The sequence below is a fragment of the Pangasianodon hypophthalmus genome, chromosome 5 (genome assembly GCF_027358585.1).
Source record: "Pangasianodon hypophthalmus isolate fPanHyp1 chromosome 5, fPanHyp1.pri, whole genome shotgun sequence".
Lineage (NCBI taxonomy): Eukaryota > Metazoa > Chordata > Actinopteri > Siluriformes > Pangasiidae > Pangasianodon > Pangasianodon hypophthalmus.
Window position 1 is genome coordinate 1,368,599 of NC_069714.1, and position 20,514 is coordinate 1,389,112.

The 20,514-nt window shown below is 40.2% G+C and overlaps 2 protein-coding genes across 6 annotated transcripts; one reads left to right on the forward strand and one right to left on the reverse strand.

The window, feature by feature from the left end:
* Positions 1 to 1,543: 1,543 nt before the first annotated feature.
* On the forward strand, positions 1,544 to 11,545 carry LOC113524323 (histone-lysine N-methyltransferase PRDM9). 2 transcript variants are annotated; one of them, XM_026910525.3, is made up of 7 exons: positions 1,544 to 1,784; positions 2,174 to 2,258; positions 2,376 to 2,532; positions 4,466 to 4,737; positions 5,767 to 5,834; positions 6,000 to 6,190; positions 8,766 to 11,545. In XM_026910525.3, exons 2-7 carry the CDS (start codon positions 2,184 to 2,186, stop codon positions 9,866 to 9,868), a joined length of 1,866 nt encoding a protein of 621 aa, XP_026766326.3. In that variant the 5' UTR covers positions 1,544 to 1,784; positions 2,174 to 2,183; the 3' UTR covers positions 9,869 to 11,545. The 2 variants fall into 2 exon arrangements, with proteins under 2 accessions (XP_026766326.3, XP_026766327.3); XM_026910526.3 differs by having other exon boundaries at positions 1,545 to 1,741.
* On the reverse strand, positions 2,885 to 20,358 carry LOC113524329 (leucine-rich repeat flightless-interacting protein 1-like). Of its 4 annotated transcripts, XM_053233841.1 has the most exons (15): positions 20,137 to 20,357; positions 19,830 to 19,922; positions 19,513 to 19,605; positions 19,165 to 19,344; positions 17,961 to 18,053; positions 17,665 to 17,757; positions 17,314 to 17,493; positions 16,810 to 16,893; positions 16,515 to 16,607; positions 16,096 to 16,239; positions 15,785 to 15,877; positions 14,403 to 15,617; positions 13,932 to 14,008; positions 13,641 to 13,793; positions 2,885 to 4,345 (listed from the first exon to the last, which is right to left on the reverse strand). In XM_053233841.1, exons 1-12 carry the CDS (start codon positions 20,224 to 20,226, stop codon positions 15,573 to 15,575), a joined length of 1,281 nt encoding a protein of 426 aa, XP_053089816.1. In that variant the 5' UTR covers positions 20,227 to 20,357; the 3' UTR covers positions 2,885 to 4,345; positions 13,641 to 13,793; positions 13,932 to 14,008; positions 14,403 to 15,572. The 4 variants fall into 4 exon arrangements, with proteins under 4 accessions (XP_053089816.1, XP_053089817.1, XP_053089815.1 ...); XM_053233842.1 differs by having other exon boundaries at positions 2,885 to 3,829; positions 13,932 to 15,617; XM_053233840.1 differs by having other exon boundaries at positions 13,932 to 15,617.
* Positions 20,359 to 20,514: the final 156 nt, after the last annotated feature.

Sequence of the window (20,514 nt, forward strand, 5' to 3'; positions counted from 1 at the left end):
TTTCTTCGTAATCCTGTGGACATCTCGGCGCAAATTGTAAGAAGAGCACTTTGCAGAGAAAGAGTTTTTAGGGATAGGGACAAAATCCCCTGGCTTTCCTTGATACTTACTTGGCTTATTTTGTGAATAGAAAGTCCTCTCACAGCCTTATTATTCAAGTAGGCCTATTGTATATGTGAGCTGATTTGTCTTTTCAGTGAGATGAATCTTGACATGAAACTTTCAATTAATAGTAATGTTAACACATGACACTGACCTACTCTACATTTCATCTGCAGATGACTTGTGATCTTGAATGTACGATCACAAGCTTGGATGCTAAATGGGATTTTAAAGGCATGCTTGTGTCTTCGTCACATACGAGTGTCACCAGAGTGGCCATCACAGATAGTGGCTGCATGTGCTATCCTGCTCAATGTAGCCACTATCAGAAAGGAGCGAGTGCTACCACATAACCAGCTCCACCTAAACAAATAAATATCGTCATTACAAGCTTTCTGTAGATTAATCAAATCACAGAAAGTGGTATGAGTTTGTACAAACACAGGACTGACTGTACTTTATGTAAAGGGATTGAAGCACTTGTTCACAACTCTCTGAGAGCACACAGATGGTGTATCTTCATCATTTGCTTCACCCTAATAAATAAAAGCAACATATATAATTATACACTGATTAGCCATAATTATCTGGTTACAGTGGCACCTGTAATACATTTTTGTATTCTTCGTATTTGTGCATGATTATTTCTCCACTGGGGAGCAGGAAATAAATGGATCTCGCTCTATCCATGTCGTTGTATGCAATTGGTTGTTCGGTGCCAACGTCACACTTTTGTGTGCACGTGCTTGCGGACTAATCATAGCTTTGCAGGGGTTGCTTTTAACGCACTGCCCATAGGTATTTGAACAGCGAACTAATGCGTCTCCTACTCTTGTAGGCAATGTAAGACCTGGATATGGTCCACAATGCAACCAGGTGAGGGGGAAAATGGTGCTGTCCAGCATCTGGGCAGACCATCACAGAGTGGAAAGGCAGAGCATTTTGGGTTTGATTGTAACTTTTTTAAATTGTCTGTTACTTAAATTGTTAAATGATTGATTGTCTTAAGTAATATTCTTGACATGTAATTTTTGAGCATTTGAAATAAAGCGGATTTGGGAAGACAAGTGTGTAACATTTCAGTTTTCATATTAACTGAAGACTTTCATAAGAATGTTGATAAGAAGATCATTGGTATGACTGTTAGGGTTGAGTTTGTGGGGAATGGAAGAATTAAGAGAAATGGGAATAGGAAATTGATGACTTAAAATCTGCTGCATAATGGTTCGGATCAGTATAAAATATATAGTGCATTACTGAGATATCTAAAGAAAGTAGGACTGTTTAAGAAGATTTAGATATTTTTGTTTGTTTGTTTTTTTTTAATTATTTCCCTTATCAATGTTCCACACTCCAGCCCAGTAGGTGGAGGGAATGCACCTAACGTTGGTTTGCCATAAAACTTGAAGAAGGAGCAGCAGCAGCTCCACTCCAGTCCAGGTGGTGGCAGTAACGCGCCCAGTAGCTGCTTCTCCAACCTCCAGAAAACAGAGAAGAACAAAAAGAGGCTGCAGGTTTCTCGCCTGAGCAGCTGAGTTATGCTACCGAGCTGATCATTTCTACATTAAATCATTTCTGACAGAGTTTTACAGAGTCACAATTGGATTTGATCCAGCTCGAAATAAAAGCTCGTCATTGTGTGAGTGTGTGTGTGTGTGTGTTTGAGGATTTAAAACCCTGAGGTAAGGTAAACAGAAGCTGTGGCCGAATCCTAAATGGTTCTGCACTTCACTGTTTAAGTGCACTACATAAGGCGTGAAATAATGACATGTACACCCTATGTAGTGCACTATTTATCTAGTGACGAGAGATTTGTAGTTCGGCCTTAGCGAGGTGTTTTTAGTAGAAGTGGCCTGTGTTTTTAAAGTATTTAAATAACCATAAATTGTTCTAAGTCATGCTTTATGAACTGCTTACAGCAATCAAAATCAAACATATAAACATGTTCATGTTTTGAGATTTACATGTGTAAGAACAGCTTCAAATATTCCTCGAATTTTCCTTTATTTAAATATTTAAGATAGTTTGATGATTATTATGATTATTATTATTATTGTTGATGTCTTTTCAGACCTGCTATAATGAGTTCAGCAGGAGGCAGACAGCGCTCCTCCAGAGAGTCTCAGGCTCCTGATCCTGCTCCTGCTCCCTCACAGGTAAAGCTTCAATAATGTCACTAAAAATCTCAGAAATCAATAACGTGAGGATAAGGTTTGTCTTTTGTATGTTACTACTCTGAATCTGACTAAGAGTTATTGTTGATTTGTCATAAGGATGTGAAAACGGAGACTTCAGATGGAGGGACAGAGGTCTGTGTGAAGAAAGAGGAGACGCTGGAGCAGAACATCTCCAACCGTGGAAACAATCGCAGAAACAGACCCGACGTTATCTCCATTAAAGAGGAAGAAGCTGATCATGAAGACAATCTCTGTAAGACATCAGGCCTCTCTGGAGCTCAGTAACAGTCTCACCATGGTGCATGGGGAGAAAAAAAAATAATAGAGATGGTAGCATTTTTGCAATGTAATCATGAGAGGTGCTGCATTTTGACCAGCTTGCAGCCACTTGACATATAATTAGCTTAATAGAAGAGCTTAATATTAACATGTAATATTATATGGTAGTGTTTTTCTGTCTTGTGTCTTGTTTTTTTTTCTCTCTGCCTGCTAAGACTATCTCGCGAACCATGTTGGCATCCTTGTTTATGTTGTTACTTGACATTCCTGAGAAATCTGGAACCTTTTGGGGGAAAAACATTACTTTACCACCACCACAGTCATGGGAAATAGAAAGTACACCCTCATTCAATTCTATATTTTTATTCATCAGGGCCTAAATAACAATTGTGTGGTTAACAAATAACCTCAAGTGACAACAAAAAAACAATATGTAGTCTTTTTTTTTTTCCCCAAAAACTAAACCGACATCCAGTAATCAGGTGGGGAAAAAGTAAGTTGTCACCTGAGGTGAGGACCACACAACTGTAATTTAGATTAGATTAGATTCAACTTTATTGTCATTGTGGAGAGTACAAGTACATAGCCAATGAAATGCAGTTATGACAGGGTGTACAAATATAGAAGGTGCATTGTACAGAGAAATGAGGTGTGTATATATATCCGGTGACCATACTGATAGCATCATGTAGTAATTAATCAGTAATATGCAAGGATGCAAGTGAGAATGAGGTGTAAGGGCAAGTTACTATGGTATTTAAGAGTGCATTAATAGCATTAATATTGTACAGTACAGGTTTTTTTTTTTTTTTTTTTTTTTTTAAACATGGGTCAGAATGGGGTGTACAATTCAGTGCCTGAGTTCAGAATCCAGGAAGCTGATACCTGATGGTAAGAAACTGTCCCTGAATCTGCTAGTGCGACTGTGAAGACTCCTGTAGTGTTTCCCAGATGGTAGAGGAGTAAACAGACCATGGCTGGGGTGGGATATGTCTTTTTGGAAGGATACCAGTGATGTATTGGGCAGTTTTCTCCACCCGCTGGAGGGCCTTCTGATCTGAGACAGTGTGTAAAACTTGCCAGGTTCGAGCAGGGAATCAGGAAGCTGGAGACAGGCTTGGAACAACTCAAAAGGCACTTTATTCTTTATCTTTTAAGTTCCCTTTTCAGCGGTTTTATTTTCTAAGCACACGCACGTGCACGCGTGCACACACAACTCTGGGCTGGTTGGCTCTCTCTCTCTCTCCTTTTCTAGCTCGTGACTTGAGACTCTGAAGGCACAAAAAAAGACACACAAGTAATCTCAGGGTAATAACATACAGGTGAGAAGCATTACATGTTACCTTCTGGTTCAACCTGCCTGAAGCACGACCACACCCCCGCTGCCACACAGGGCAATTGCCGTACCACACTGTGATGCAGTTTGTTAAGACACTTTCAGTAGTGCAGCGGTGAAAGTTCAGTAGGATCTGGGGGGATAAGTGAGCTTTCCTTAGCTTCCTAAGGAAGTAATGGTGCTGTTGCTCCTTTTTAATCAGGGTGGAGGTGTTGAGTGCCCAGGAAAGATCCTCAGAGAAAGAGACACCCAGGAACTTGAATCTGGTCACACGTTCCACCTCCATGTGGATGGGTGGGTGTGGGTGTGTGTGTGTGTGTGTGTGTGTGTGTGTGTGTGTGTGTGTGTGTGGCCTCTCCTTGTCCTCTGGTGGTCCACAATAAACTCTTTGGTCTTCTGGATGTTGAGTGCAAGATTGTTGTGGGCACACCACACTGCCAGGTGCTGAACCCTGAAAATTAAGCTCTGATAAATAAACAGAATTAAAGGAGGATGAACTTTCTTTTATTACAAAATTGTATTTATTGCAGTTTATTAACTAATTTGGGCATCACATTTTCTCTCCTTGCAGACTGTGAGGTTTGCAAATCCTTCTTCTATAACAAGTGTGAGGTTCATGGTCCGGCACTCTTCATCACTGATACCCCTGTTCCCATGGGAGTCCCTGACCGAGCCAGACAAACTCTTCCTCCTGGATTAGAGATTCGGAAGTCCGGTATTCCTGATGCAGGCTTGGGAGTGTTTAATAAGGGGGAGACTGTTCCAGTTGGTGCACACTTCGGACCCTACCAGGGAGAGCTGGTAGACAGAGAGGAAGCTATGAACAGTGGCTACTGTTGGGTGGTGAGCTATTATACATTTATTCTATATATATTTATTATTATTATTATTATATTATATATTATAAGGTAATTCCTCTTTTTTTTCAGGGTTTACATTTTGCAGTATAGTACTGAAGAAGTTGGGGGCAGTGTTACTTGCTACACACTTTGAGATGCTTCAAAATGCTTATAATATACTGGCACTCAAACAAGTATTCACCCTAAACTCAATCCAGCAGAAGGAGCTTAACATTGATCTAGACGAGTCTTGTGCAGTATACCGATTTAATTGTTCCTCTGTGTTCTTACACTGCCACAATATCTAGTGATGTTTACTCTAATTATATTAAAATACTAGACCTGCCAACCTTTATGCATTTTGCATAGGAGTTCACTTTAATACTAGCTTGCTCTGATGTTAGTTGGGAATTTTATTGGGATTTCATTTTATTGGGAAAAATGCTCATTTAGCATATTTTTGAGTGATAACTCATACTAACTTACTCTGCAGTTTAATATCGCAAGGTAGTTTAACTATATTTTCGCACAGTGACATGCTACTTTTGAATACTTTGAAGCTGTAATAATAACCATGGGGTCATACTGTATATTGTGCAGTTTAAGACCATAAAAGACCATGGGCAGCTGGTATTAATGGGCTAGCAGGGATAAGCACCCCTTGTCTTTCAAAAAAAATAAACGTCAATAAAAGGTTTCATTTTTGGCATCCACAAATTCATCCACATTTTTGACATCCATGGTTTAGCTCATGTTTCATCCTAATCTCCTAAAGTAGTGTAATCCAGGCCTAAGCTGAGGCAGGCCTACTTTTAATTTCAAGGGCCACTCGCAGCTCAACTGGTGGCTAATGTTTTTCTTATATCAGCCCTAAACTCTTATATTGTATTCCAAAAGATAGTGGGAGTGCCATTTTTTTAAAATGAGAACAAGAAACAGGCTTAAGTGGTTTATGAGGCAGAAGTGCTTAGACTGAACATAGAAAAAATGCACAAGTTAAGTGATAAAAAGGAAACATGTATTCTTTTTGCAGATATACAGAAGTGGGCAGTGTGAAGAATACATAGATGCCAAGAGAGAAATGCATGCTAACTGGATGAGGTGAGGAAAATCCTTGTTGTTAGGCCTTTGGGTTTTTAGAATTTCTTATTTATCTCTATTTTCTTATTTCTTATCACTGATAATCTCCCATTGCTTTCTCACTATCTCTAACTTCTGTGGGCTTTTTTAAACTTTTTTTAACTCCAATTTGCTTCATTCTTTTAGGTATGTGAATTGTGCTCGTAATGATGAAGAGCAGAATCTTGTGGCATTTAAGTATCGGGGTGGGATTATGTACCGTTGCTGTCGACCCATCAACCCAGGACAGGAGCTCTTGGTGTGGTATGATGAGGAGTATGCCAAAAATCTCGGGCGTACATATGACTACCGCAGGAACAAAAAGTGCCACGCAAATGGTAAAGTTTAACCATTTTTATTAAAGTCTAACCTTTTTATTTTTGTTATTATTAGTGATTTTAGCATGTGCCTCTTTTCCTTGCCCTCCCACCAACTGAACATCCATTGTGCTGCCCATTTAGGTGCACTGGTTCAAATGGGATTGGAGTTGTGCTCCCCTCCCTTCCTTCACACATCCAGAGCTAACAGCCCTAATAAACTTAAAGGTTCTTCCTACATTGCCTAACATGTCAGCCTCACCTTTTCATGGGGCCATAAACCTCTCATACACTGCTCTCAGTGTGCAGAATTGTGGCTATTGATCTAAGGGGACCACACAGGTTCTATGCTCATGCAGCCAGTCCCCGAACATCCTATGTGTCTGTATCAATAATTTGCAAGACACAACCATTTGCATCCCCTGCACCGAATGTGGGGCCATGCTTATGCAAATCCCACAACGGTTGGTAGCTGGCCTAGACATTGTTCCTGGAGGCATCCACATCCAACCTGGCCAGTCTGCAAAATGCAAACATTAGGGCTCGATGCTAGCCAACAGACAGAGGAAAAAAAAAAACCAAGAGTGTAAAAATGTAGACATGGGCTCAGATGTCATTACACATCCCCCTGATCCCCCACACACAGAGGCTCAGATGTCCTCCACACACAGAGGCTCAGATGTCACTACACATCCCCCTGATCGCCTGAGGTCTGAGCTCCTTGTGGTGCTTGACTGAGACACATGAGGACAGCATGACTGTCACTGCATCTGAAAGTTTTTTTGCAGTCAGAAAATGAACCAAAAGCCAAGCCGCACTTTTCCTCAACATCTCTGGCAGCATCAGGTGTGGGACCAGGTTCAGCACTTAGCAGCTCACAGACACAACTGGCAAGGTTCTAATCTGTCATGACAGCCACACTTAAAATGGTGGTTGGTCACCACAGAATTCTAGGTAATTCAGTGCAAGTTTTACATGGACAGTTAGGTTCCATGTGGCAGGTTTCCAGTAGCTGTGTTCCACATGCCAGTGCTCTGTGTTGAGAGCTTTGGCTAATATGTTGGACACTGAGAAGTTTGGTCTGAACCTCCCTGTGTACCCCTGCATCACATTCCTGATGGTTTCATCAGACAAAATGGTATGCTCTGAGGTCCCAGTATCAAGTGAAGATGTACAGACGATTGGCAGGTGAGGGCTTATATCACCACCATGCATCTGATGTGCACTTCTCAACTAGTGGAAGAAGCTACTCCAGATGGTAGAAGCTGACCTCTCTGCTCCAGAGTTGATGGAAGCCTCCCTTCTAACTGCAGGGCTAGAATTTGGGAAACTCTGACAGTATGGTTAACACACAGTCTAAGGCATGGCACAGGCTGAAGCATTCAAAGCAGCCCTAAATCAGAGCCTGCCAGTGAAGAGCAAGAATTGCTGGCAGGACGTTTCATGACCGAAAATCTCACCTAATGGCCATAGTGATCAGTGGGTCTAGATCTTTGTCTCAGGGGTACCAACAATAGTTCCGCTGTTGGCCCCCGACCTTCTTGGGGCTCATGGCCTTATCAATCACAGACCCTAAAGAAATAGCTGCTCTGATCCAAGAAGTTTGTCCTCTTCAGCACAGAGATGCGATCGAGAGAGTAGACCCCATCATTCAGAGCAAGGAATTCTACTGAAAGTATCTTCTTGTTTGAAAAAGGATTGTAGTGTCCATCCCTTTTTGGATTTACTTTGTACAAGTCCTCCATTAGAATATGTTGAACTTCATGAAGATGTTGTTCATGCCATGCAGCTTCTATTGCTCCAGAACACACGTGCTTCTTGAGGTTCTCATTCCTGGGACAGGTGTACCAGATTAACGTTCTAGCTTTTGTCAATCATAACATACATGGTATACCTGCTAAATATGACACTGCTGTTAATGTTAACATAATAGCAAACTAATTTCAGACTGAGCCAGCTGAACAATACGGTCTGACAGAGAAATAAATCTCAGCATTTTAGTCTACTTAAAATATTGATGCAGCAAAATGAAAATGGTTACAGCTTTTTTTTGTTTTTTTTGCTTGAGACTATGGCTAAACGGCCACTTGCTATGAACATATGTACCATGAAATTGCTAGTCTTTCAGTCCCCCATGATGGTTCACTACACATGAACATTTCAACAGTGATCCATTTTTGAGATTATCCATTTACCACATTTATGACTATTTTGTCAAAACTGGGTCAGTTACTGACAATTTCAGAGGGAACTGTGGGCAAGCACAAACAGGCCACTCTGTTGTGACCCAGATACCCTTCCACCCCCCACTGCTGGAATCCACCAGTATATGTACCAAAAATGCCTCCCACTCCTCCTCTTACTTACTTATTTCATCCTGCCAGATAGGATTATCAGCTACATGTATCGTTGTTACTTTACCTAGAGAATATGGAGACTGCTTAGGAGTGTCATCTTGCTCATTATTACAGTTTTCCTGTTAGGAGTTCCTAACAATAGATATATATATATATATATATATATATATATATATATATATATATATATATATATATATATATGCATTTCTAATATATTTTTTCTTTCACTGCTCCAGAATTAAACAATGGCCTGTTGCAAGTCTTCTCCTGCTCCTTGTGTCCACTTTCCTATACGTCTCAAACTGATCTCAGCAAACACGTCCAGAGCTTCCACTACGAGGAGTATGAGAGACAGCAAAAATCAGGAGAGATTAAAAAGGAAATTCAGGTGACCACAAATGGCTCCAGTGATCAGCAAACTTCATCTAGTACTCTTAGTTCTAACACTTCTCAGAAAGAAATGCAGAAGAAAATTCACCACTGCTCAGAGTGTGGAAAGAGTTTTGATAATCAGAGTGCTCTCAAAGCACATCAGTGCAGTCACACTGGAGAGAGGCCGTATTGCTGCTCGCATTGTGGTAAGAGTTTTAATCATAAGAGTGTTCTCCGAAAACATCAGCGCATTCACACAGGAGAGAAGCCGTATCGCTGCTCACAGTGTGGTAAGAGTTTTATTCAAAAGAGTGATCTCCAACAGCACCAGCGCATTCACACAGGAGAGAAGCCGTATAACTGCTCACAGTGTGGGAAGTGTTTTAATCATCATAGTCATCTCCAACTACACCAACGCATTCACACAGGAGAGAAGCCGTTTCAGTGCTCACAGTGTGGAAAGAGTTTCACTCAAAAGAGTAACCTCCAAGTGCATCAGCGTGTTCACACAGGAGAGAAACCGTTTCACTGCTCAGAGTGTGGGAAGAGTTTTACCCTTCAAAGTAATCTCCAACTACACCAGCGCATTCACACCGGAGAGAAGCCGCATCAATGCGCACAATGTGGGAAGAGTTTTACCCATCAGAGTACTTTCCAACGACACCAGCGCATTCACACAGGAGAGAAACCATATTACTGCTCACAGTGTGGGAAGTGTTTTAATCATCAGAGTCATCTCCAACGACATCAGCGCATTCATACAGGAGAGAAGCCGTATCACTGCTCACAGTGTGGAAAGAGTTTCTCTCAGCAGAGTAGTCTTCATGTCCACCAGCGTATTCACACAGGAGAGAAGCCGTATCACTGCTCCCGGTGTGGGAAGAGTTTTACTTATTCACTTACATTCAAGACACACAAGTGCACTAACACAGACCCATTGCATTATTTAAATTATTTGTCAAATTAAGATGTAAAAATAGAAATGTAAAAATAAAAGATTTTGGCTTAAAATAATCTGTGTAAACTGTATTTTTGCATTTATTTTGACATTCTGTAGTAAGCAATATATTTAATGTTATTTTTAATTATTCTTATTTTATCCTTTGCTTTTGACCTTAAATAGCCATAACATAAAATGCAGAAATACTGTGGAGATGGTTTAAAAGCATCACTGTCACTGTACTATAGTGCAGCACAACACTAAAGCAGAGCCAATGGAACATACATCCTGAGAGGTCCCCGAGACACCAGATTGTTCCATTAAACTCAAAATACACGTAAACAGAGTAGAAAAAGTGCCAGTATCTCAGTCCACCAAAACTCTTTTTTGCCTGTGGTCCAAACCCATTTGTATATACAGTCATGGGAAAAAGAAAGTACACCCTCCTTCAATTCTATGTCTAATTTTATCAGGGCGTAAATGACAATTGTCTCCCCTACTTCTATAAACAAAAAAAAATCTTAGGTGACAACAAAAAAAACACATCAGATTTCAATATGTAGTCATTTTTTTCCCCAAAAAGTAAACCGACATTCAGAAACCAGGCAGAAGAAAATAAGTACACCATTCCTACTTCCACATTCATTAAGAGAGTAATTAGCAGCAGGGTGTTACTAATGAAATGCATAGGATTAGTTAATCATCAAGAAGTGTGAATACCTCTATAAAAGCAGAACTTTTGGCAGTTTGGTTTTCTTGAGCAATCAGGTGTGTCTCTACGTCATGCCAAGAAGAACGGACATCAGCAATGACCTCAGAGAATCAATTGTTGCTGCTCTTCAATCTGGGAAGGGTTATAAGGCTATCTCCAAACAATTTTAAATTCACCATTCTACAGTGAGGAGGATTGTTTACAAATGGGGAGCCTTCAAGTCAGTTGCCAATCTTCCCAGGAGTGAGCATCCCAGTAAATTCAGTCCAAGCTCTGATCGTTTGCTCAGAGATATAAAGAAAACCCCAAGACCTACATCATGTCACCTACTTGCCTCTGTAAGCACAATCAGAAAAAGTCTGAACAAGTATGCCTTTCAAGGGAATGGTGGCTCTCACCAAAAACAATATGATAACACAACTTAGGTTTGCAAAATTGCATCTGATCAAACCACAAAAGTTCTGGAACAATATCCTTAGGACTGAGGAGACCAAAGTGGAGATATTTGGCCATCATGCAGAGCACCATGTTTGGTGAAAACCAAACACAGCGTATCACCGCAAACACCTCATACCAACTGTCTAGCATGGTGGTAGAGGAGGTTTGAAGGTTTGGGTTTGTTTTGCAGCCATGGACCTGGAAAATTTTGCAGTTCTAAACATTGGTAAGTTCCTGTGGTAACTGGGTGTCCACTATGCAACAGTGGAAGTTAATGCTGCGCTGGATTAAAATGTTCAGATTTACACAAGATTACACACAACACTCCATCTCTATCTATATCTCTAGGCATGTAGGCTATATTTTGACAAAGATTTTGAAAGTGCAAATTTTAAAATATAAAAATCAAGCATATATTTGGTGATTGTTCAAACATTTAGAATGTTGTATACACATACAGTACTGTGCAAAATTCTTTTTTTCCCCAAACACCTTTGCTTTTTAAACTGCATCAATAGTCTCAGGTACATTTTATGCAATTTTATAAGGAAACTGGCTGCTTTACTAAGCATCTTGGAGAATCTGCCACATTTCTTCTGGAGAGTTTGACTGTCGCCCTAGCAGCTGTTATTGGTAGTAGAACCCAACAGACAGCATTCTGAATGGAAAGTGGTCCCGATTTTATTCTCATTGCCGCTCACTGAAACACAACACTTGCTAGGAAGATCCCCCACAGGTGCAGGTCCTTACCACTCACTCTCCTGATTCCACCCTTCTTTGAAAGAACCAGTGCTTGACCACACCAAGTATTTGGACAGTGACAATTTTTGTAATTTTGTCTTTTTAAATCACCACAGTGGATTTGAAATGAAGCAATCAAGATGTGATTGAAGTGTAGACTTTTGGCTTTAATTCAAGGGGTTTAACAAAAATATTGCATGAACTGTTTAGGAATTACAACCTTTTTTTTTTTTTTTTTTTTTTTTTTATACACAGAGTCCCTCTGATTGTCACTGTCCAAATATTTACGGACCTGGTTGACATTTTTTTTCTGTAACATTTAATTTTTTGTTTGAAAAGTAATGTTTGGGAATCTAAAATTTCTTTAATGACTCAATAAGACAGAAGTCATAAAATAAACATCTATGACAAAATTTGTATTAAAAACAAAATTATGACTTTTGCACAGTGCTGTACATTTATATAAGAACATGGAATTATGTAAATTTAGCACTTTTTCATCAACATTATTTGTCCAGGGTCTTAAAAATTATCATGTGGTGTGACCATGAAAAGCTGGATAAACAAGTTACATTTGTATGTGAAAGTGTACTTGTACTGTGCTTTATTGGCCAAGTCGTAATTCTCTCTCCTTTTAATCTGCTCATGATGGCATGGGTTTCTCTATTCACATATGTCAACATCCTGCTTGCACCTGTTAATAACTGACTACATTCTAGGTGGCATTGCTCAGGACCCTCATAACCTCCTTTTTCCTGGCCTGTGTTGGTTTTATGATTGTGGAATTGCAGGCTCCATGAACCTGTAATACCTCTGATTTTATCAAAGGCACATGGAACTCAATAACTAGGTCATAGGCATTGAAAAATCATGCTTGGACCTTTGGAACAGGACTTCCCTTTGAACAACAACCAATCAACAGCACTTTATCTCTGATCAGATCTGATCTCTGATCAACTTCAGAGTTCAATGTTTTCAGCTCTATAGCTGACTGATCCCACATAGACAAGTCAAGTCTCCACCATTGCAAAAAAAAAAACATGAGAACTTTGGACCTTCAGTGTGAATTCATCTGAAAAATTGTGCACAGTGAGTCATAAAGCTTTGTCCATGATCCCTGGATAAGCTGCCTTAACCAAGGCTACGTCTGGATCTTTGGCTTGATTCCTTCTGATATCTGTCCACACAGTCACACACTTTCATCTGGAATCTCTGGAGAAGTCAACTTGACTCCAGTATCTAAGATGAACTGTGCAGAATGGAGTCAAAAGACTCTTTCTCTGCAATCCTCCACCATACTTTTCCAACAGATGACTAGACGTCACTTCAAGGATCAGGACCAACAAAGGAAACTTTGAATGTAATTACAAAACACACCTTCTAAACATACCTTCTAATTATATACACACCTTCTTCAGTGTTGGTATGGTAGTTTAGATAGAATTAGTACATTAAATAGATCCAATCTTTTGCCTACTAAACCTAATTTTACTCATTATCTAATTATAGAACCTGGAAAAGGTACACTGTGTTGCCAAGGTAGCTGCAGTGTAGATGTCCTAGAGCGGTACACCCTTCAGTGATGCTCATGAAGATGAAAGGCTTCTTGTGAGATGGCATGTGCTGGACATCCTACCATTCATAGGCTGGGGTGATGACCTCTGTCATCCAGTAGGCCAATCTCTGCTTAGATGGGATCACCATGGGTTTTGCACCATGACAGATGAATAACTGGTCTAACAAACCAATAGCTGCCTTCTGGTTCAAATAGTACCGTAAGGCTCATAATGGACACAGAAAGGAACGTCCTGCAGAATGACATTCAGAGAATGCTGCTAGGGTGTAGGGTACCATTTGAAACACAGTGAGGGTATGTGTGTGTGTGTGTGCATTGTACATGTGTGTTACCTGCCAGCAGGTGTGTGGTGACTTCCTCTCCAGAATGTATTGTGTTAGAGGAGACGGCTCCAGCTCATACTTATTGAATGGGACATTATCTACGACCATGGGCTCTGCCTCCATGCAGGAAAAACATACCTGTGGATGGGCCATTCGTGGTGGCTGTACACACAAAACACACACACACACACACACACACACACAACGAGACATTATCCATAGATTCAGAGACCATCCACACACACACACACACACACACACACACACACAGTGTGGAAACTGCAATGTAAATGTATTTACCTGCACAGATAGTTGAATTGTCTCTCACACACCACAGATCTCTGTAGGAGAACCATGATCAGATCCAATCTCTCGTGCTGGAACACACACTGCACGATCATATCAGGGCACAGTGCTATAGGAATGGTGTAAAAGAGCAGGACTACACTGTGTGCTCCAGGGAAAGTTTTAAAAACGAAGGAGATAAACTCCTCCATGTTGTGGAATTGTGGACAATATCATGGATCTCTCTCTATACTTCACATACGATGCAGTGAAACTTCAGAAATTTTGGATGGCTGAAATCAATAGTAACTTGTAGCTGTCTTGTAAGCCAAAATATTTAACGCAGTAATATTAAGTGGTCTAACAGAAGAATGTGCTGATTAAAAAATTAATGTAATAAGTTCAATAATTCTGTCAAAGATGATGAAACTAGTGCAGATTTGATAAAATCGAGTGTTTATTGCATCCATCCTTTATCGTGAGCACCTGCATGTTAGTGGTACTTCCATTTCACCCCTCCTTACCACCAGGGGCAGTATGATTAACACCTGGATATTCTCTTGTGCATATAAGCCAAGACCTTTATCACAAAGTTATAAGACAACAATGATGCAGTACTTACTGTTATTACCTAACATAAACATTGTTTTTCTTGTTCCCCTACGAATAACATCCATTGGCCCACCCACTTGACTGCAACAGCTCTAAGGGATTAGAGTGGTGTTCTCCTCCAATTTCCCCTCACACGACTGAAGCTAACAGCACTAATAGATCAGAATGTACTCCCTCCATTGAATAACAGTGGCTCAGCCACTACTATAAAGCCCTCCTGATAGCCCTAGGTTCGAGCCCCCCGAGTGGCGCTCAACTGAAGCTCACAAGGACGGTATGTCTGCCACTGCATCCGGAATATTTTTAACCAGGAAATGAACCAATAACCAAGCAACACTTTTCATCATTGGCTCTGGCAGCATTTGGTAAGTGTTCAGCATCAAGCAACTCACAGATACCACTAAGCTTCAAGGCTAACAGTTGCCCCGTGGTGAGATCCTTAGCTAATAAGAGCTGATGGGCTCAGTCTGGACCGCATGCCTCCGGTGGACCCCTGAATCTCATCGCTGGTGCTTTCACCATTATGTTCTGATGTCTGCTGTCCCAATATCAAGTGCAGACATAGTGATGACTGCCCAAAAAAATGGCCCTACACAGTTTGCGCTGCGTTCCTGGACTGGTCTTTGGGCCCAAGACCCTGGAGAAGTGAACCCAGGCTTCAGAATTGATCCCAGGCCGACAGGCCACCTCGGGGTTACAGGTGATTAGAACTGAGCTCCCAGGGCCCTAACAAACACCCAAGCACCCTTGATCCGCCCTGTGAATCACCCTAAATGGTGCCAGTCCCCCCCACTACCCACATTGAGAAAACTGCACAGAGCCCGGCAGTGAAGTGCAGGGGCTGCTGGTTGGACCGACATCACGAAGGGGTGAAAGAGAATGCTAGTAGGCACTTGGCCAGTAGGTTACAGAAACCATAGTGACTATTACATCGAGTTATAGTAAGTAGTACATCATCATATGACTTTGTGGTAAAGGTCATACGCGCACATGCATGAGAAGATATCCAGGTGTTAAACACCACCACTGGCAGGTACCTGGGGTTCACAGATCCACAGGCTCCTCAGATCCAAGAGCTATGCGATGGTTCTGTGAAAATACAGATTTAAATTGTAAGTAAGATAATCATATAGAAGCTTGAATATTTGCTTCTAAATATCCACGTGTGAAATGAGGTACTGTATTTACTTTTCTGATCCATAACTAGACACATGGTGTACTATATCAGTCACGATTTAGTGAGAGGAAAAACTTACTTTTAGTAACTCACTGCACTGTTTTAAAGTTTCCCTCATCTCTTGGTACTGCAAATTCAGGAAACTGTGAACCTCCTGCTCTTTCTCCCTCTCCTAAAACATTATGAAGCAAAAGAGGTTAAAACTCAAGTACATACTTTTCACATCTGCAATGGGCCACATCCATTCAATAAAAAAGAAACCCAACATTGTAAACTAGAAATGTAAATTTTTATTTTGTTTAAGTAAAAACAGCCAGTGGTGTAACTCATCATGCAGCACAAATAATAATATTTTTATCATTATTATTTAAGAAACTGCTTAATACTTACTGTCGTTATCTCGTCACATTTCCTGCGTGTCTCAAGGAGCTCTTCCTCCAGCTGCTGCACTGAGGCTTGCAGTGTGTTCACCTGGGACATTAGGTCAGACTCCAGCTGAGCACTGGACTCCATCACTGGCTCGTATTTCTCCTCCTGTAAGTTCAACAACCAAAGCTTTTTTGATTTTTTATTATTTTTTTTAACTACTACAGGGACTTGTCAGAACAGCCTGAAATGTTTTGTTTGGATCAATTCCAAAATCTAATCAGAGCATCTGCTGGTAACTGTAATATATTCCATATAAATCCTACAAACATTCAATCACTCATTCTTGAGACATCGCAGCAATGAGAATTTTGGACGGACAGAAGGACAACCCGGAAAACACAATGCCTCCACCACCAAGTGGCAGAGGCATATAAACTTACCTTCAGTGACTCCTCATTGTGGGTAAAAGTTTGCTTCAACTGATTGTACTGTGTCTTCAGGATATTGTGAGCCTCCCGCTCACACTCACACTCCTAAAACATAGCCATGGAGCAGAAGAGATTTAAATTTTTGTGCTAACTGGGATGCTTCACTTCAGTAAATTCAAGGTAACATGAATTTTGGTCAAGTAGAAATTGAGGACTTGAAACTACATTGACTTCTTATTACATCTCATTTAAAAAATTAGCATAGCTGTCCTATAGCATTCATGGCTTAATGAGAGAAAAAGCTTACCTTTAGTAACTCGTCACGCTGTTTTAATGTTTCTTCGTATTGTGACTGCAGGATGCTGTAAGCCTTCCCTGCCTGCTGACGATCCTAAAACATAATGTGTATTAAACAGATGCAGTGTAAGGGTGTAACAAAATTCAAATGTGGTTATGCATTTTTCTTCTTTTTCTACGTTTTGTGTGGAAAACAAGTTCACTGTGACACATTTAGAACTAGTGTATTTTTGGCGTAAAACCCTGGCAACCCTGCTTTCGTGACTCAAGGGAGTGTAATATAAGTGGTATTTTAGGACAAATATGCAGTCTGTTGAATGTATTGTTCAATACACAAATGCAATGAATTGAGTACCTCGTATTAAAGACATGATATGACATGCCATATCATTACACTAGTGTTCGTACATTTTAACATTTTCAAATTCCAGGATTCCAAAAATAAAATCTAGGACTAAAACGTCTACCCTAAATAAGTAGCGAATATCCACAGCAACTTGATTTTCTCCCTCACCTTTGCTAACTTATCATGCTTGCGCCGGATCTTAAAGAGCTTTTCCTCCAACTCATGCACACAGTCTTGCAGTATGTCCGAGTCGGATATCAGGTGGGTGTTCTCTTTCTCTAGCTGAGCACTGGACTCCATCGCCTGCTTGTATTTCCTCTCAGCTTCAGCCAGAGCGACCTGCAAGTTCTACAACAAAAGCGTGTTGGCTTTATTTACTTCTACACACACATTCAGACACTTCTGAGGACTCCTCACTTGTCAGAACAGCTTAAAATGTTTTGGGGATAAGAGACAAAATGTCCCAAAAAACATGAGTAAGCGAGCCACACACACAAACACACACTTAGAAAAACCTACTTTAAGTGACTCCTCTCTGTGTGTTATAGTTTCTGTCATCTCTTCATACTGTGACTTAAGGATACTGTGAGCCTCCTGCTCTTGCTTAAAGTCCTAAAACACAGCCATGGACAGAAGATGTTTTAGCTTTACTGCTAACTGGGCTGCCTCACATCAGTGAAAATGGAGGAAATTCAAAGTAAAGTGAATTTTGGTCAAGTAAAAATTGAGAACTGAAGTGACCTGTTTTGTTGCATCTTAAATAAAAATTGCTATAGCAGTATTATATAAGTCATGACTTAGTGAGAAAAACTTACGTTTAGTAACTTTTCGCACCATTTTACAGATTCCTTCATCGCTTCGTACTGTGACTTCATGATACTGCGAGCTTCCCGCTCCTGCTCATACTCCTAAAACACAGCCGTGGAGCAGAAGAGGTTTAAACTTTAGTACTTACTTTTCATATCTTCAATGGGCCATATCCTTTAAAAAACCCAGCATCTCAAAATAGAAATACAATTTTTATTTTGTTCAAGTACATGTACAGTAGAACGGGGTCCCTGGAGGACTAGTGGGTTGTGTCAGGAAGGACATCCGGCTTTAAAAACTGTGCCAAATCAAATACGCGGACCAACGACCCCTAACGGGAGCAGCCAAAAGAGGAACAACAACAACAACATATACAGTAGCATGAGGTGTAACTCATCATGCAGCACTAACACTGAGCCTCATTTATCAAGCTGAATATGAATGGATTTATTCATAAAAACTTTGTAAATTCTGAAAAATGTTTGTATCCTACTCATGCTCCTGAGTGTGTATAAATTTACACATAAGTAGACTAACTAATGTAATCCTTGACTTGATGGACTTCAAATTATATAATTTGCATGGATTACTGCACTTTTATCTATGGATTATGTCATCAGTTTAAACTGCTTATTTTTATTACGTTTACAGCATTTAGCAGACGCCCTCATCCAGACCAACTTACAGAAGTGCTCTGAAGTCTAATGCTAGTTCACTAAGTCAGGGACTGAGGTTAATTAAAGAATATGACAAATAAAGAAAGCGAGCCAAATAAACCCCAAATGCCTCAACTGATTGAACATTTAGCGCACGCTTATTATTGTTAATTATATATATCAATAAATATTTTTGTTCACATAATAGTCAAAATTACTTCCATTTCTGCCTTTCAGTCTTTAGTCCTATTGTTCATTTCATACTTCCAGTTGTTTGTGCACTTGACCTTTTATGGAGTTTTGTGGGTGTCACTCAATGCAAATGAGCTGTGTCAGGAACGCTCTTTGCACTTTACAGTTGAACAACATACACACGTGTATGAAGAAAATCAGCGTTTCTGAAACTTTTGTAAATCTGGTGCAAAATGTTTAGTTTGGTATGGCTTACACAAACAATTACATCATTACCAAAAAAAAAAAAAGATAAATGAGGCTGACTGTTAGTATTCACATTATTTCTAAAGGAACTGCTTAATGCAAGGATTTTCTCACTTACCATCATCATCATGCCACACTTCCTGTATGCCTCATTGAGCTCTTCCTCTTGCTGCTGCATTGAGCCTTGCAGTAAGTCTATATCGGATATCAGTTTGGAGTTCTCGTTCACCAGCTGAGCATTGATGTTCATCGCCTTCTCATATTTCCTCTCAGCTTCAGCCAGAGAGACCTGGAAGTTCTACAACAAAAGCTTTTGTTAAAATTGTTGGATTTATTTACTTCAATTTTAATGACTCATCAGAACAGCCTGAAATGTTTTGAGGATAAGAGACCAAATGTCCAAGAACATATGACTAAACAAGAATGGACACACACACACACACACACACACTTAAAAAATACTTACGTTTAGTGACTCCTCATCGTGGGTTAAAGTTTCCTGAATCTGATTGTACTCTGACTTCAGGATACTATGAGCTTTGCACTCTTGCTCACACTCCTAAAACACAGCCATGGAGCAGAAGAGGTTTAAATTTATTTAAATTATCTGGGCTGCTTCACTTCAGTGAAAAAGGAGTAAATTCAAAGTAAAGTGAATTTTGGTCAAGTAGAAAGTAAGGACTTGAAACCACATGGACTTAAGTGACTTTTTTGTTGCATCTTAAATAAAAATTACTCTAGCAGTATTATAGAAGTCATGACTTAGTGAGAGGAAAAACTTACTTTCAGTAACTCATCGCACTGTTTTACAGTTTCCCTCATCAGTTCGTACTGTGACTTCATGATACTGTGGGCCTCTCGCTCCTGCTCATACTCCTAAAACACAGCCATGGAGCAGAAAAGGTTTAAAATTTAGTACTTACTTTTCACAACCTCAGTGGGCCACATCCATTCAATAATAAACTAGAAATACAATTTTTATTTAGTTGAAGTAAATATAGTATGTGGTATAACTCATCAAGAAGCATAAAGATCTCAGATCCTCTCATTATTTCTAAATGAAATGCTTAATGCAAAGATTCTCACTTACCGATGTTATCTCGTCACACTTCCTGTGTGTCTCAAGGAGTTCTTCCACATGGTGCTGCACTGAGGCTTTCAGTGTGTTCACCTGGGACATCAGGTCAGACTCCAGCTGAGCACAGGACTCGATCACCAGCTTGTATTTCTCCTCAGCATCAGCCAGAGAGACCTGGAAGTGTTTACAACCAAAGCTTGTTGGCTTTATTTACTTCTACACACAAATTCTGACACTTTTGAGGACTTGATTCATCACTTGTCAGAACTGCCTGAAATGTTCTGTGGACAAAGGACAAAATGTCATCAAACATGACTAAACAAGGATCTGCACAACCATGCACACACACACACACACACACACACACTTCACACTAGCAGTTGTCGTTAC